We start from the raw sequence: 17,629 nt of genomic DNA on the forward strand, positions 1-17,629 counted from the left end.
AACAATAGTAAACAATAGTAAACAATAAAAATTACATTATTATTGTTTATTTATATATATATATATATAAATATATATATATATATATATATATATATATATATATATATATATATATATATATATATATATATATATATATATATCATAAGGGAGGAAGAGATTGTAATCAAATGATGTTTTATCTCTTGTAAGAATACCAAAAAAATTGGTTTACAATTTGAAAACTTACATTTGTGAAAATAAAATCTACATAGGAAAATAATAACATTTATTATAAAGCAGGCATTTGAATCCGCTTCAAAAAAGCCAAAAATAACAGTTTTGGGATTCATAGAGAAATTTTGCAAGATATTGCTTGAGATAAACCAACTAATATCTTTCCAAAGTTGCAAAGTATAACTGCACGACCAAAACAAATGAAGAATAGTTTCAGTGTCATTCTGACAGAAAGATAGCCTAGAAATCTAGACGCACCCTAGCGGCAGCAAAATGTATTTCACAGCCATGGGGGTCTAGCTGCAAAAACCTAAATTGGGTCAGGCCAATCACGTCGTGAATAGAGTAGGTGGGGGCGGGCTTAACATATGACGACAGAGTTGCGACGGCTGCCACTTGAAAACACTGAATGACGGGTGCTGATGGAGAACAACGGTCTTTCGAATCGGCTTTGGCCGCGACTCTGACTCTGTTAAGTTTTTCTTTGAGAAAAGAGCAAAGAACGGCACTTAAGTAATTCTTTAAAAAAGGAAGATGTGTTTGTCGTTTTGCCGGCCAGATATGGCAAAAGTTGAATCTATCAACTAAGCTCCGCTGTTGGGAAAACGCTCTGGTTGGTTGAAGCGCTGTCCTATTGCGTGCAGGGGGAATTTGAAAGACAGCCGTTTATCCCGCCCCTCGGATATTTAAAGGATATTTCTTTTACTTTGTTTGTGAGGAGAAATCGTTCCGCCAGGGTGCAGAGCGACTGAGATCTGACACCGCCTTGACGGCTCACATAGGCCACCACTGACCATTGTCTGTGCGGACTAGCACATGGTGGCCCTGTATGTGTGGGAGGAAATGCTTGAGCGCATTCTCGACCGCCAGCATCTCAAGACCCTGGAGTGCAGGGCGGAAGCAGCCTGGCCGGAGGCGGCGAAAGCGCGGCCGACGAGAGCTGACGTGGTCCTGCAGGGCTTTGACGGCAGGGCAGACTTCGAGCGCCATCTGGCGGATGGCGGGCAGAGGTGCGTCGCCACAGCTTCCTCGACCCGAGGGATCTGCACGGAACCTTTTTCGACGGCCCCGTCCACCTGGGAGAGAGCCGAGGATGTCGGTGAGCGGAGTCTGGTGGAATACGGGGCGCCCCAAGACTTCGAGAGCTCGGTGTGGAGCTCAGGCAGGAAAGGTGCTGACCTAGAGGCGGGCGCATGGCGGCGGCTAGGCAGAAAGCACCCGTCGAGTCTGTTGGGCGTGGGCGCCTCCGGTGGCGACCAGTCGAGACCCAAACAGTCGACCGCTTTGGTGAGGAGGCGGAGAAGTTCTGCATTCACACTGGAGCGGGACGGGCTAGACTCCTGTGTGGAAGAGCGGTGAGAACCCGACCACTCTTCGCTGTCCTACGCCAGAAGAGAACAGCTGTCCATAGCGGCGGCGTCCGCTTCATCCCCTGAGGCGACGGCAGTGCGGGCAGAGGCCGGCCTCTGCGCGTCTGGAAGAGGGGGGGGAGAAGGAGATAGCGAGGCTCACGGGAGAGGCTTCGGCAAGCGCTCAGCTGAACCAGCAGGCTCCGGTGGCCTCTGAGACCGGCGCTTCTTCTTGCGCGGTCCGGTGGAGGCAGACGGAGAGGCAGTGGGAGCGTCGAACAAAGCGAGACGAGCCCGAAGGGTCGACATCGGTAGTTCTTCGCACAGCTCGCAGCCGCCCGAAGAGAGGGCGAGGGCTGCGTGGTCCGGACCCAGGCAGAGGGCGCAGATGACGTGGCGGTCTCTGAGCGGAGCTTTAGACGTCTGCGCTTTGTTTCCCGGCTGACCGTAAAATAAACGCAACACTCGCGCCCCCCGGAAATCCGATAAAATTCAACCAATCAGATGACGACTTCGACATTCCTGAAGTGTTTCCAGTTAAGTGTACCATATGCATCAGACGTTTAGCCAACGTTCCGTGGGCGTGACGTCTGAGGCTGAGACTAGGGTAGGCAGGGTAGGCAGTGCCTCACCAAAGGAAATGTTGACCTTACATTTATTAATTCCAAGAGCTTTATTAATTCACCACATTATTAATTGCATTAATTTTATTCCAAATATTATTTTTTGTAACAAAATTTTTCAGGAATACACATAATATACTCATTTTGCCATTGTTTGCTCCTAAAAAACGTTGTTTCATGTAGGAAATTCAAAAGCCATGGCCATTGAGGCAGAGGTGAGCGGTGCCTCTTTGGTTCATAGAACGTAGTTTATGTAGATTTGCGCATGCGCAGTCAGTTCTCATGCTGTCTTGAATTATCAACATTGAGGCAGAGACCATAGACTAGGGCTTGCATAGACTAGTCGAGTAGTCGATAGATCGACTACTTCAACCACTAGTCGACGCTGTCGGAAACAATCGACTACTCGAGCGTCCATAAACCATAAATGAATTAAAAATGGCGAATGTCACCAACAGACACCACACGTCATTTGTGTGGAAGTATTTCATCAAGGATGACAAAAAATATTGTAATTGGCCAACTCTGCAAGAGGCCGTTCACATATTGCGTCTAAAAACGTGTGGAAAGAGCGCGCGGCCGTGCCGATGTCTCCTACAAGCGCTCGCGCTCCTGTGGCGTCTGTCGTCGCTATGCAACCAAACTGCGCTCTCCATGATGACGTCGAAGTAGTTATCATTCAGCAAAGGATTAATTTATTTCTAACCCTTGCATTATCTTTACTACTAGATATATTTCTGGAGATGAGAAGGAAAAACCCGCCTGGAAAAACTAGTGCAACATGTTGCTTTCATTATGAGCGCGCTTGCCGCGGCCGCGCGCCTACATTTGAAATAACGACCTTGAGCGCGGAAAAGACGCGATATGTGAACGGCCCCTAGAAGCAGACGTCTGAAATGAAAGGCAGGAACGGCTATTTATTTGGCTTTAGACTGTTACATGAAAATTTAAAAATGAAATGTCATAATTACAATGTTTTGAGAGTTTACTTATGTAATTGTTGCATTAGGCTATGCATTAATAAATGTTTATTGATAAGATCTAGCTATTTCATGTCTTTTCATTTACAGTAGCATGAACGACGAGTAGTCGAGTAACTCGAGTATTGTTTTGATAAGAAATCGACTAGCAGAAATCAGTAGTCGTGCAACCCCTACCATAGACAGTAAAAGAAATGGACACAGCGACCCCATTGGAACTCAATTGAGACAAGTGAAGCCCATTTTTAGCGATTTCTTAGCACTACCTTTCCTGACGCGCAGACTCAAATCGAGCAAAGCGTTACACGGACCAAGTGAGCAAACCGTCTGTCTTCTAGTAGCTGTGCCAAGAGAAATCTAAATCATTCCCTTCTGAATCTTGCAGAGACGGAGAGTGTGAGTAGGAGCTGTCCATGAGCATGGAGCAGGATCAACTTTTGCTAGGTATTCTGATTAATTATATTATCATTTTGCCTCCACGTCTCCCCGATTGCCCGCAAGCTTCTCCTTCTGTCCATACGGTAATCTCTCTACTGTGCGACAGAGAGTCGCTTGGTTATGACGCAATCGTTAGCCTACTTTCACAAAAACTGCTTCTACGGGGCCATAACATAAGCTACAAGGTAATGGAGCATTTTATATATTGTCGTGTTTCTTTAGAAATAAATAATGGACAAATGGAGTCTTCAAACGCCTCAGATGTAAAGTTATTCGCTGTCAAAGTGACGCCAAAATGAATGGGAGTCAATGGGATGTTAACTGCAGGTGAAGTTCTGCTACAAGATGGTGGCACGCGGCCGGCTTTAACTTCCGGTCGACTTCCTTCCCGCTTGGCAGAGACCGAGCTTGATTCATGTCACGTGATCTACTCGCTCTCACTCAATCCGCGCGCTTCCCGGGGACTCATAAATTTGGGGGCATCTCGCCCGGGGGGCGGGGTTACGTCCTGCGTCACATCTCTCATGCGGGTTCTAGTCGACCAGGGTTAGCGCGGGAGGAGGGGCCAAGATGGCGACCGTGTAGAATGTCTAGTTGTAAAGGTGTGTGAGTTTTATCATTTTAATTTGCACTACAAAGAGTGTATGTGTATGTATATTTTTTATTACTTTTTATTTATTTTTGGTACATTTCTTAAGAAGCATAATTTATTTTTAGACTTATTTATTGACCAGTTGTTGACTGTGCAATAAATATTAAAAGTTCTAAACCTTCTATTGTTTTGTTGTTCCTCTATAGTAAAGATACCATTTTAATATTTAAGGTAATAGGTGTCTCTCACAATGTCCCACACCAAATTAACATTAAAATAGTGTGAATTAGTGTACAATATTTTATAATAATAATTTATTCTATTTAGTGTCCATTTAATTCATTTAACTTTTTTTTTAAGTAACGCAATAGTTACTTTCCCTGGTAATTAGTTACTTTTGTAATGATGTAACTCAGATACTAACTCAGTTACGTTTTGTGAGAAGTAACTAGTAACTATAATTAATTACATTTTTAAAGTAACTTGCCCAACACTACAGAGCTGTAAAGACAGAGTGACTCGAGTGCATGGAAGCAAAACCAAAGTAACAAAATGAGGAACTAGAGATGTCATTTCAATGCTTTCATTGACAGGAATCCACACGTCCGTATTTTGTGTTAATAAATTGAGTTTATATATGTCAAATAAAAATGGGCTGTCACTGTATTTCAGCTTTTGATTTCAAGACTGATGTTTGTCTTCTGATACTTCAATGTGCAAACTTTCTAAAGTAACCTAAAGTATGGAAACATCAGTGGATAAAGTGGATTAGTTTAATCACATTTGATTTTACTCAGCCGGCTGGAATAAACTTTTGTTTTATGTTTTAAAATCTATGAACAGAAATATTTTTGATATAATGAAATTTTGTAGAGGCTGTTCATTTTGTCGCACGAACAGAAGGACTGAACATAATGAGAACAACTGTTTTTTTTAGAGTTTACCAAAGCAATTGACAGGTCACTAAAAATTAATTTAAAAAAATGATATCTTTAAAGATATCAAATATCCAATACAGTAACCATCTAATATAAATTGAATATATAATATATAATCTAATAATAATATCTTTAAAGCTGCAAATTAATTATTCATGAGGAGGATGGCAGCTTCTGTTTCCTGGGTGGAGTTGTAAAGACCAGTAACTTGATTCCATGTTAGAAAATGGAAGTAAAAAACAAGGAAAAAGAGAAGTGTTTTAGTGCTTTCACTAACAGGAATGACACGTCCGTATTTTGTGGTAGGTAAAGAAATAAATTTTACACACATAGTCATATAAAAATGGGCTGCCACTTGTATTTCAGCTTTTAAAGTGGATTTCAAGACTTATGTTTGTATTTTTTTATATGTAAACCCTCTAAAGTAACCTTTGAGAGGACGCTGGCGTCAGTTGTTGGCCGCTTATCCGTTCTGAACAGTTATTTGTTTTTGCCTTTTACATGGATTGTTTTTAAACTGAATGCTGTCCACTCACCTATCGTTATCTCTATAACATCGACTCAACTGCTCATCTTTACATATTGATTTCACCTCCTTTAATGACTGAAAGAAAAGGAAGGCTGAATCCTTGTACAGTAATTAGATTTATAAAGTTTTGAATAGAAATTACTACAAAAAGAGGCAATTTCCTTAGAATTATGTGTCAAAATACCATTAATTTGCAGCAAACTAATAGTATGATTTCTAGAGTTGTGTTTTTCCATTCTAAAGAAATCAGCAGAGCTCTGTTCTCCTCGTTCTAGCCGTTTCCTTCTCGAACGAACATAGGAGCCTTCAGCTCTGTGTTTATAAATACTGTCATTTAGATTGGAGCCCTGCAAGTTCTGTTAGGTCAGTTTCTGATAAGCCTTCGTGAGTTTTACTCTGAAGTGTTATGATCTTTGATATAACCTTCTCCTCTTCATATACCTCTGTTTTGCCAAATTGCTACTAATATGTCTAATACAAATTCCTACTTCATATTTTAACAACTCCCAATTTAGCCCAATTTTTTTGTCAGAAGAAACTTTCACCCAATAGCATGGAATCAGAAAGAAAAATTATTTCATTAATTCATCATGCTTAAAGGGATGGTTCGGAGTAAAATCAACCTAGGGTCCTTTGCACCATGACCTAGAGCCAAACACTTCCGTGATTTGGGAAAAGCACGTAAAAGTCCTGGCAGAAAGCGATGCATAAGGATGTAGTGTAACGACGCCCAGTTCCAGGAATGCACTAATATTTTGTTGGTACAACAATTATTAGTTAGCACTAAGTTGTCAACACTTCGGAAAAAATAATAATTCGTCGTTACACTACATCCTTATGCAACGCTTTCCGCCAGGACTTTTATGTGCTTTTCTCAACTCACTGAAGTGACCTTGACGCCCGGGTTAGCGGTAGCATTAGCCGTCAGGCAAGTGTTATTTAAATAAAGTCCTGATGTACTTAGAAACTTTCCAATGCCTCGTTTTATGAGTACAGAACCTATTTGTACTACTGTAGAAGTTTGGTGCCATTCTGGGCATTATTAGTGGGGTAATTTACGAGATACATCCTTGGATCCATTAGCGCCTGCACTAAACCATTTGACTGATATCTCTAAATAAGCTCTAACTTTAATAATGTTCAACCAAGGAAAAAAGGCTTCTGGGGGGTGTTTGGCTCAAGGTCATGGTGCAAAGGACCCTAAGTTGATTTTACTCCGAACCATCCCTTTAAGTAGAGAGGAATTAATTTTCCTTTAAGAGGCTCTAGAACCTATATTTGAATGTCCTGTGGATGGAGGAGTAGAAAGAAGAATAGTATGGTGATCCGTTAAGGGAGAAGGAAGAATGCTAACTGAAACATAATAATGTTTGAAAGAGATGGCACAAGACAATAATCGAAACGAGAAAGTCTTGAGTGACTCTTGTTTCCCTGCGTGTAAGATTTAGCATTTGGGAACTTCTCCCTCCAAATATGAATTAAATCAAACTTCTCCACGAACATTTTCAATTTTGAACTTTTGCTCTGAGCCATGAGCCATCCAAACCTCATTGCTCCATTGGAAGTGTCATTGGAAACAGAGTGAGACTCCTGGAAAAAAACAGAAATCAGTTTTGAAAGACTTAGCATACAAAAACAACACTTTGCGCTTTACATTATCATGCAACCCCCAGGCATTGAGAGAAACAATTGAAATGGACATTCAAAAGAACAGACCAGAACAATGGATAACAAAAGTATTGGTAGTAGAACCTCTAAGGATAAAAGTGCATCGGTAAGCTGACTACCCTTACGGAAAGAAAATATATTTCCCAATATATGAATGATCACCCCCAACAATGCCTTAGAAACCATAACGTTTTATGATCAGTTTCATCCACTTTCCTGCGCGTTTGGAAGATGGCATGCTACACAGGTGAGGAAGCTCTTCAGCTCGTCCTGGATAGTGACAAAGAGTTCGCATTTTCCTCAGAAGGCACTTTATGCAAGATTTGTACCTTAATATAACAGCTTTGAAATCATTTAGATGGTAAACGAACTCGTAGTAGGGCGAATCAACCCGATAGCAAAGCGAGGAGGGGACGCCGCTGGCAAAACCAGCAATGCAGGTTTGAGAGGTGGCGCCCCGACAAATCTCGCGAGAATCACGACTTTACGGCACGACGTCACATACATCAACAACAGAAGCAGCCTCTGTGGATGACACGCATTTCAGACGTGAATCATGGCAGAGTCGACGAAGAAAAAAACTCTTCCGGTCGGAAGAGTGGTATTTACGACAATAACGTTAAATACAAGTACCGGTACTCCACTGCGACTCTAGGGGGCGCTGTTTGAGAAAAAAATAAACTGCATAGTGTGCCTTTAAATAGCGACTTGATCCAGCCGTGGATACAATTTTGGATGAGTACGTTTTTATTTATATGCGTTGGACTATTTCCAGACTTCTATTTGGTTATATTTTTATAATGCAATTTATTCCTGTGATTAAAAAATCACAATTTATTCCTGTGATCCAATTAAAAAAAATCCCAGCATTTTACAAAAAATCCTAACGTTTCTGGAAACTGAGTTAGTAAACGTATTTGAGAGATATATTTCACTTTTGTTCTCATCCAGACATACATGTATTGCATTTGTTATATAAACTTTTAAGATGGTTTCCAACGTTTTTTTGTTTTTTTCTTCTTCTCAGTAGTGGGGAGATATATGAGCCAATTCCTTCTGTGAAATACCATCTGACTCACAGCAAGAAGCAAAACATGGAATCAGCGAAACAGATAGTGGAGACTGAATACCTGCATCAGGATTCTTACCAACCAGTAGATGATGTTTTTCAGAAAGTGAAAGACCAACACAAAACGTTCATGAAGAACAAGTATGAGAGCTTATTTGAGGGAATCAAACTAAAGGAGAATCAAACCCTCCTGAACAGCATCTACACACAGCTGTACATCATAGAGGGAGAGAGTGAAGGAGTGAATGAAGAACATGAGGTGCTACAGATGGAGAAAAACAAAACACAACACTCACAAGACACTCCGATCTACTGCAATGACATCTTTAAAGCCTCACCTGAACCAGGATGTGCGGAGAAAGACAAAATCAAGACTGTTCTTACTAAAGGCATCGCTGGGATTGGGAAAACCGTCTCTGTGCAGAAGTTCATTATGGACTGGGCTGAGGGAAAAGCCAATCAGGATGTAGATTTCATGTTTGTGCTTCCATTTCGAGAAATGAATTTGATCAAAGATCATAAGTACAGTCTTCACAGACTTCTGCTGGACTTTCATCCTGAACTTCATAATCTGGACTCAAAGATTTATGAGGAGGGCAAATTGGTATTCATCTTTGATGGTCTAGATGAAAGCAGAATTCCACTGATGTTTTCAGACGCTCAGAAAGTTTCTGATGTGACTGAGACTTCATCAGTGGGTGTGTTGATGTCAAACCTCATGAATGGAGATCTGCTTCCCTCTGCTCACATCTGGATCACCACCAGACCAGCAGCAGCCAATCACATCCCCTCCAAATACATCAACCGTGTGACGGAAATTCAAGGATTCAATGACCCTCAGAAGGAGGAATATTTCAGGAAGAGAATCAATGACGAGCATCAAGCCAGCAGAATCATCTCGCACATCAGAAGAGGAAGAAGCCTCCACATCATGTGCCACATACCCGTCTTCTGCTGGATCTCATCCACTGTGCTTCAGAAGCTCCTGAAAGATCTCAGTGCAGAAATCCCTCAAACTCTGACTGAAATGTACATTCATTTTCTGAACATTCAGATCAATATGAGGATTCAGAAGTCTAAAGAGAGAGATCCAGAGAAGCTCCTACAGCCCAACAGAGAAGTGATTTTGAAACTTGCTGAACTCGCTTTCAAACAGCTGATGAAGGGCAATGTGATGTTCTATGAGGAGGACCTGATTGAGAGCGGCATAGACATCACTGACGCCTCAGTGTATTCTGGGATTTGCACTGAGATCTTTAAGGAGGAATCTGTGATTCATCAGAGGAAAGTTTATTGCTTCATACATCTGAGCTTTCAGGAGTTTCTGGCTGCTTTTTATGTGTTTTACTATTATATAATAAAAAATGATAACACGTTGCATTATTTGGATCAAGTGCATAATCTGCATAGGGACACAATAGATGAAGCACTTCAGCGTGAAAATGGAAACCTGGATCTTTTCCTGCGATTCCTGCTGGGCATCTCACTGGAGTCCAATCAGAGACTCTTACTGGATCTACTAACACATACAGAGGAGAGTTCAGAGAGCATCAAGAAAACCTCACAGTACATTAAAGACAGAATCAGGGCTGAGAAGAATCTCCCCACAGAAAGATCTATCAATCTGTTTCTCTGTCTGCTGGAGATGAAAGATCAGACTCTGTACAGAGAGATTCAGGAGTTTATGAGATCAGACAAACACTCAGAGAAGAAACTCTCTTCTGCTCAATGTTCAGCAATCACCTGCATGCTTCAGATGTCAGATGAGGTGCTGGATGAGTTGGATCTGAAGAAATACAACACATCAGAGGATGGTAGAAGAAGACTGATACCAGCAGTGAGCAACTTTAGAAAAGTTCTGTAAGTAATGTATTTGGATCATATGTAATTGCATTTAAATTGTGCATTTAATATAACTATTCACCCTAGAGATGCACCAAAAACAAATTTTGGAGAGTGATAAATAGTGTAACAAATGCACTACAAATAAAAATGCAACATATTTATTCACAGAAGTATTCACCCTCTTCAAGTCAATAGTTAGCAGAAGCAATTTTAGAAACACTGATAGCTTTTAGTCTGAAATGTCTCTATCAGTATTGCACATCTGGTCACTGCAATTTTCCCACATTCCTCTTTGTTAAAATGCTCAATCTCAGTCAGATTAGATCAACATTATGAGTAGACGGCCTTTTCAGGTGCACCTATAAATTCTCAGTTGGACTAACTGTAGCAGTATTGATTACATGCATCATATTAAATGCGATGTTTATGAAAAAATAAATAGAAGGCCATAACAAAGAAAATACCATAACAAGGGGGCAGGAAAAGACAGACATAACCAAGGAGCAGCTGGCAGATGGAAACACCATGGAGGAGACAATGGAGGGAGGAGCCAGGGAGGAAACGACAGAAGAAGGAGCCAGAGAGAGAACCAGAGCAGCACCATCAGGGTGAAGGCCCATGGCAGAAACGATGGAGGAAGGAGTAGTGACTCAGGTGGAGGGCCAAGGCAGAGCCGCAGGCTCACGTGACCAAGGCAGAGACTGGAGTCAGTGGGAGTGAGGGCAACGGTGGAGCCGGAGAGAAGAAAGAGCCCGATGGAGCCGAAGAGGTGAAGAGATGAGGCGTAGCCAGAGGCCTGGAAGTTTGAAGTGCAACCAGGGTGATGACTGACCGAGGTGGAGCCGGAGGTATGAGGGAGCTGGGCGGGACCAGCAGTGACGAAGGAGACCAGAGACTGGATGGGATCACCGGGGATTGAAGACTTTGTGGAATGATATCATCCAGCTCATCTTTGGGACCTGGCATAGCACACCCTCAGGAGCTGGAGTATGGGCGGGTTTAACTCCATTCTACTCTCACGCACCTGGTCAGACTCCACGATTGCCTCGGGCTCCAGGACATTGGCCTCTGTCTTTTGCTCCGGCTATAGCTTTGTTGTGGACTGAGTCTGTGACAGGCTCTGACATAAAATCCGTGGGGGGCGTGGGTGAATGCTGGTGGGGCCCTGAGTCCGGAGTGGGTCCTCATCCACGAGACAGGCAGTGAATGCAGATCCACACTGCACCAGCACCCACTCTATATAAGCATCGAAACTCCCTCAAGGACCTTCCATGCGTTGCTGAGGCTGGTGTAGAAAAAGACGAAGAGTTCCCGGTCTGGATAATGAGTAAAAAACCTTTTGGAAAGTTTGGGTTATGGATAAGGCCCACTGAGCCATGGCTTTGAGAATCTTAATGATTTTTAATCAATACATCAAGAAAATGATTTTGATTAACGGGTTTGATTAATAGCTACCAAGTCAAGCTGGACCAGTTGAACATTTACTATTAGGGAAGATTTGAAACTGTAGAATGAAATGTGTGTAATTCCTTGTGATTTTGTAAGAATCTGTCCTCTAAACTTACTTACAATTCTGATTTTGTCTCTTTCAGTCTTGCTGACTGCAATCTTAATGGTCACAGCTATGAAATTGTGGTCTCAGCTCTACAGTCATCAAACTCTCCTCTTAGAGAGCTTGACCTGAGTAACAATGACCTGGAAGAAACAGGAGTGAAGATGCTCTTTGATGCACTGAAGAGTACAAACTGTAATCTGGAGATACTGCGGTGTGTAAGAATAGAACTACAACATTATAAATGATCATTGCATTTGATTTTGAACATAACTGTGATAGTTGAAGGATCTTGGATGATTAGTTCTCTTCAGATGCAAGAATATTAATGTTTTGATTTCTATACAGCATTTCTATAATAGTATTTCTTCAACATTTGAGATGACATAGTTTGGGGTGGTTGATTTGTAAAAACATGATGACAGTGATACATTATTTTTGAATGAATTCTAAACAATTTAAGCTTTTAAAATTATGTTCAAAGGTGTTTAAACAGGCATCATCATAATTCATTGGTTTTCAACACAGTATAGGTGTTCAATCATGAATCCAATTACGTTGTAGATTATCTGGCTGTATGATAACAGAGGTCGGCTGTTGTTATCTGGCTTCAGCTCTGAGTTCAGCTTCACACCTGAAAGAGCTGGATCTGAGCTACAATCACCCAGGGGATTCAGGAGTCAAGATGCTCTCCGAGAGACTCAATGATCCAAACTGTGCACTGGAAAAACTCAAGTATGTTGGAGTGAAATTTTTCATGGTATTTGTTATTAATATATGGTATATGGTATTTGATCTGAAGGGAGCATCTAATGGGATTTTATGATTTTAAAATTAGCTTGCTATTGCTAGCCTCTCCGAAAATTGCCTACCCTACCTTTAATTTACAACACCTTGTGGTTTGTAAAATAAAGGAAACACCTTGTTTTATTTTAGTCACCCTAAATAAAATGTTCTCCCTCTAAAGAGATACTCGCTAGGACTGTGCTAAATAAAATAGAATATCGATTCTGTCGTGCTTTTGAATGTACTGTAGCCAATTATCACGTGACGTCAATTGGCACCAATTTTAGCAACGCGAGCAGCATCGTGAGACATTCAAAATGGATAAAAGGATTTTGCCACCACCGACAAAAGTAAAAACAAAAACATGGGAGAATTTGGGGTTTTACACTAAAGGCCCTTTCACACCGGATGCGTAAAGAAAAAGCGAAACGAAAAAGCGAATAGTTCGTGTGCGAATAGTTCGCATCAAAACCATTCACATCAGCCGCGACGCGAATTTGCGACGTCTGTGACGTTCAGAGAGCTTCAACAATCCAAAACTTTCGCGCGAATCGCGCCGACAGCTGAGAAAACATGGACACTACATCATCATCATCATCATCATCATCCAGTCATAGTCATAGCATCCAGTGAAGACGAGCTTTTCATTTTATTTAAAAGACAGAAAAGAAGGTTTTGGGTGCACCCAATCTTACAGAACAGAAAGTCTGAAGGGGAGTATGCTTATGTGCAGTTTTTTTTTTTTTTGCGTCTTCAACAGTGCGTTTTGTAATGTAACTACACATTACATGTAACACACGAAGTAAGTTAAAAATCATTCGACTAGAAATATCACACAAAGAATGTATAGTATAGCCTACTAAAAGCAGCCCTAAATAGTCTCACTGCATTTTGTTACGTGTTCAAAGTAAACACGGTCTCTGTCTCTATCTTTGACGATAATAGTGTTAGCTTTCTATCCCAAATGTAGTTTGGCCTGCTAGCCTACACAGCACAGGACTATCACACAACACACTCACAGTCGTGATAACCGGTTGGTTGGCAATGCTACGCCACACATTGTCTTTCAAATCGTTGTCCTTGTAGTATGTGAATTGGCTGAAGCCTATTCTGTCGCCGCAAAAGTAAAAAAAAAATCGACATCGAAGCGAAAAAAATAAAAGTCGTTTTTTCGCCTCAGCACATTCGCGTTCGGTGTGGAAGCGCTCATTACACAAACAGCTGATCAAAAAATAAACCCATCGCGCGAATTATTCGTGCGTCAAAATCGCGTCCAGTGTGAAAGGGCCTTAAACCGGAGAATCAGACATTAGACATGAGTCGTGCGAAATGCAAGACCTGCAAAACAAAAGTGAAGTACTCCGGCAACACGACGAACCTCTCTCTGTATATGGCAAGACATCATCCAGATCAGCCAGCCCTGGTCGCAGCAGGCAGCAGCACACACCTGTCATCTCAGAAGCAGCCAATGTTGCCTGATACTTTTATCTCAAAACTCCCTAGCAGAGGCCGTCAGGTTTTGATTTTTATAATCTGTTGGTATTTGCTGGAATCCATGATACCGCAAATCTGAACAAGATCTGGACTTCCAGCAAAAAAAAAATAAAAAAAATAGGCCCACAACATTAAAGATCCAGCAGTATATTTAACCGTGGGCATGGGGTACTTTTTATCCCTGTGCGCAACAAACCCATCTGGTGGCTTTGCTGCCAAAAAGCTCTTTTTTTTGTTTCGTCTGACCACAGAATCAGGTCCCTTTTGAAGTTCCAGTCGTGTCTGACAAATTAATAAGCTGGAGATTGTTTTTGGATGAGCGAGGAGGATTCTTCTTTAGTTTTGCTCATTGTGATGGATGATTAAGGGAATTTGGGCTTTGTGTTTCCTCATATTTAAACTCCTGTGAAACAAGAAGTCATGGCTGGACAATTTCATGTTCCTAGTCCAAGATCAAAAGGGTAAACAATGAAGATTTAATTTTAATGCCATCTTTGATTATATTTACCAGGGGTGCCAATAATTCTGACCACAAATGTACCTGGCAATACTATTACTCAATATTTAGTTATTGCTTCAGATGCTAGTATTTTATTTGCTACAAGCCGGATATACAAGTAGCACATTTAATGGACGCACAGACGGTTGTCATTGTAATGAACACCACAGCAACTGCTTGCGCGTTAGTGATGAATGTGCATCTTGTACATAAAAAAAAAAAAAAACATTTTTGGGGCCCCATGGCGGTCACCTACCTTTGCCTAATAGTAAGTCCGCCTCTGATTGTAGCGCTGTGCTAAGGAAGGTGTCTATTAATGGACACAACTACAGTGACGTCTTCAGCTAGTCAGCTTGAGATCCTTTCCATCTAAACTGGTCATGTGAGTGTTTTATGAGAAGTGGGATAAATCAAACATTGCATTAGTTCAGGCAGGCCATGTCAGTCATGTTTGCATCAGCTGACAGTCAGCTGTTTCTGACATATACCAATTCAGTTTCGACTCTTATCACAGCTGTTCATTAAAATCCCCATTCATTCAGCCTCTCTTCTACTGCTTGCTGCGTGTTACATCTAACTCCCCCCTCCATCCCCAACTCCACCTAGCTGGAATCTGTTATCTAATCTGATATCTGTTTCATCTTCAGTATACAGTACATTTTATTGCAAACGTCTATAATGCATTTCGCCTTGTTTACAACAACTCATGTTAAATTTGTGAAATGTAATTATGCATGCATGATTACTGAATATGACCAGAACAGAACCATACAGCCAACACTAACAGTTAGTGGTTTGCATTATCATTATGATAAATATACATTCAACGAAGGTGGTCCTGACTAAAGCATATTCATCCACACAGTCACACAGAGCTGAAGCACAACCAAAACAATGTTCTTCTGCAAAATGCACGCAGTTGTTATTGTTTTTTTGTTTTGTTTTTTCACTAGAGGGTCAAAAGTTACAGGTGTACATTTAAATTATGAGAATTTATGTTGAGACAAAGTTACAAATGCCTGTGTTTTGTTTTCGTTTTCTTTTCAGTGTGAACTATAATGAAGCCTTCAGAATCACACCAGGACTACAAAAATGTAAGTCCGTTCTTAGCTTTTGTTCATTTGTTAAACTTACATGGTTTGTCACGATTACGTTTCTTTTTCTGTTTAGATTTTTGTGATCTCACTCTGGATCCAAACACAACACACACTAGCCTCCTAATGACTGAGAACAGAATGGTAACACATGTGAAAGAGCATCAATCATATCATGAACATCCTGAGAGATTTGAGCACTATGAACAGGTTATGTGTAAAGAGAGTCTGACTGGACGCTGTTACTGGGAAACTGAGTTCAATGGTAATGGTCATGTAGCAGTGACATACAAAAAAGTCAGTAGAAAAGAAGGGATTGATTGTCTTTTTGGACTCAATGAACATTCCTGGTGTCTTTTCTGGATTAACAGTGGGAAGGTTTGCACTGCCTGGCATGATAATAAGAACACTGATGTATCTGTCCCATCTCAGTCTAAAAGAGTAGGAGCGTATCTAGACTGGCCGGCCGGCACTCTGTCCTTCTACAGCGTCTCTGACACACACACACTCACACACTTATACACATTCAACACCACATTCACTGAACCTCTATATGCTGGATTTAGGCTTTATCCTAGAGCCTCTGTGTCTCTGTGTCAAACTGCTGGAAAGATTTCAAGCACAAGGGAAAACCTATAAAACAATTTACTCTAGACAGTTGTATTATAATTTAGTGGAGCGTTGAAATTGGGAAGTTGACAGGACATTACAGGAAAGAGTTTTGTACTTGTACTTTTGTGTTCTGTATTTTATTTTCAGCCTATTTTTATCTAAGTTACGCATATGCTCAATATATGTCTAATGCCATTAGAAATAAAAAAAAACTGTTTTATTAAGCATTTTCATCTACAAGTATATGTTTTTACTTTACACAATTAACTGTAATTCTTTGCTTACTGTGTGTATTTTACTCTTGTTATTTTATAGGTTGATTCTATTGGCTTGTTTATATTTTGCAAGTAAACCTTATTGGATGGTGTTGATGTATTAGTTGAGAACAGTGCTGAAACTGGGTGATTGCATAACCTTAAAACAGAAAAGATCAGTTTTATTACATGCATTACACTGTGTTTAAAGTAGAAGATAATGTATTAGAATAGAGGAGATTTACCTATAAATTAAAACATTAAAATAGCATTTTGTCTTGTATTAACATCACTCTTGGAATCCTTATACTTAAACATTTTTTAAGATTATTTAATTGATAGATCAATGGATTCAGCTTTTATTTAAAATGTTACCCCATCAGTACTGAAGCCTGGCTGATATTGCTGTATTGCAACCATTTATTTTATAACACTTTTATTTTATTTTATTTTATTTGTAGTAGCACAAGTATTGCAGCCAATAAAACTGGTTTTGAGTTTACTATTGTCTCGCTGTGCTTGGATTTAAATTTTTGTACCAAGGCAGGCTTGGTTAATATAGAGGCATTTGAGCGACGTCCGTTGGTGACGCCCCTTTGGAAATGGGATGTGAATGAAGCTTCCCCAGACCCACTCTCAGTTATGACTGAGAAGGGTCTGGTGTAAACCAGGCTACTAGTCCAGGGTCGCAAGACTCCCAGCACCCGACAAAAGTGCCTGATAACAAGAAAAGCTGCTAAATAGCAAGTTATCCTCTACTTGCCAGGTTCTAAGGGATCGGTTTAGGCTCCAACAGGGAGTGGAGCACAAGTGGGGCCCTCGGGCCCTGCCTCCAGTCCTGAGTCTGTGATGGACCAGGTCCCTCAGATGTATTAGGTGAAGACTTAGACCACCGTGGGATGCATCTAATTAGACCAGGATGAACAGTCTTAGACTAGTCTTAGCAGTTTATGCAACTGGCCACAGGTCTCAACAGTCGACCACACTGTTTTCTGAGATTCTGGGTGTTATTGTTAAGTTTTGATTTTGTAAATAAAAGACTCCTGCATTTAATCCTGCACTTTTATTTCATCCTGCTTCAAACAAAC

At 40.9% G+C, this 17,629-nt stretch overlaps 1 protein-coding gene across 1 annotated transcript; it reads left to right on the plus strand.

The window, feature by feature from the left end:
* Positions 1-5,360: 5,360 nt before the first annotated feature.
* LOC308702106 (NACHT, LRR and PYD domains-containing protein 3-like) lies at positions 5,361-17,592 on the plus strand. The gene is made up of 6 exons (XM_081384762.1): positions 5,361-5,441; positions 8,364-10,265; positions 11,843-12,016; positions 12,367-12,537; positions 15,629-15,675; positions 15,752-17,592. The coding sequence occupies exons 2-6, from the start codon at positions 8,431-8,433 to the stop codon at positions 16,312-16,314; spliced, it is 2,790 nt and encodes a 929-aa protein (XP_081240888.1). The 5' UTR covers positions 5,361-5,441; positions 8,364-8,430; the 3' UTR covers positions 16,315-17,592.
* The last annotated feature ends 37 nt before the right edge of the window (positions 17,593-17,629 follow it).

This window comes from Scardinius erythrophthalmus (genome assembly GCF_964197995.2).
Source record: "Scardinius erythrophthalmus genome assembly, chromosome: 14".
In the NCBI taxonomy this organism is placed as follows: Eukaryota; Metazoa; Chordata; class Actinopteri; order Cypriniformes; family Leuciscidae; genus Scardinius; species Scardinius erythrophthalmus.

Coding starts and splice junctions, on each gene's coding strand:
- LOC308702106 (XM_081384762.1), top strand. CDS start 8,431: ATGGAATCAGCGAAACAGATAGTGGAGACTGAATACCTGCATCAGGAT. Junction 12,538..15,628: donor TGTGCACTGGAAAAACTCAA/GTATGTTGGAGT, acceptor TTTTCTTTTCAG/TGTGAACTATAATGAAGCCT. Junction 15,676..15,751: donor CACACCAGGACTACAAAAAT/GTAAGTCCGTTC, acceptor TTTTCTGTTTAG/ATTTTTGTGATCTCACTCTG.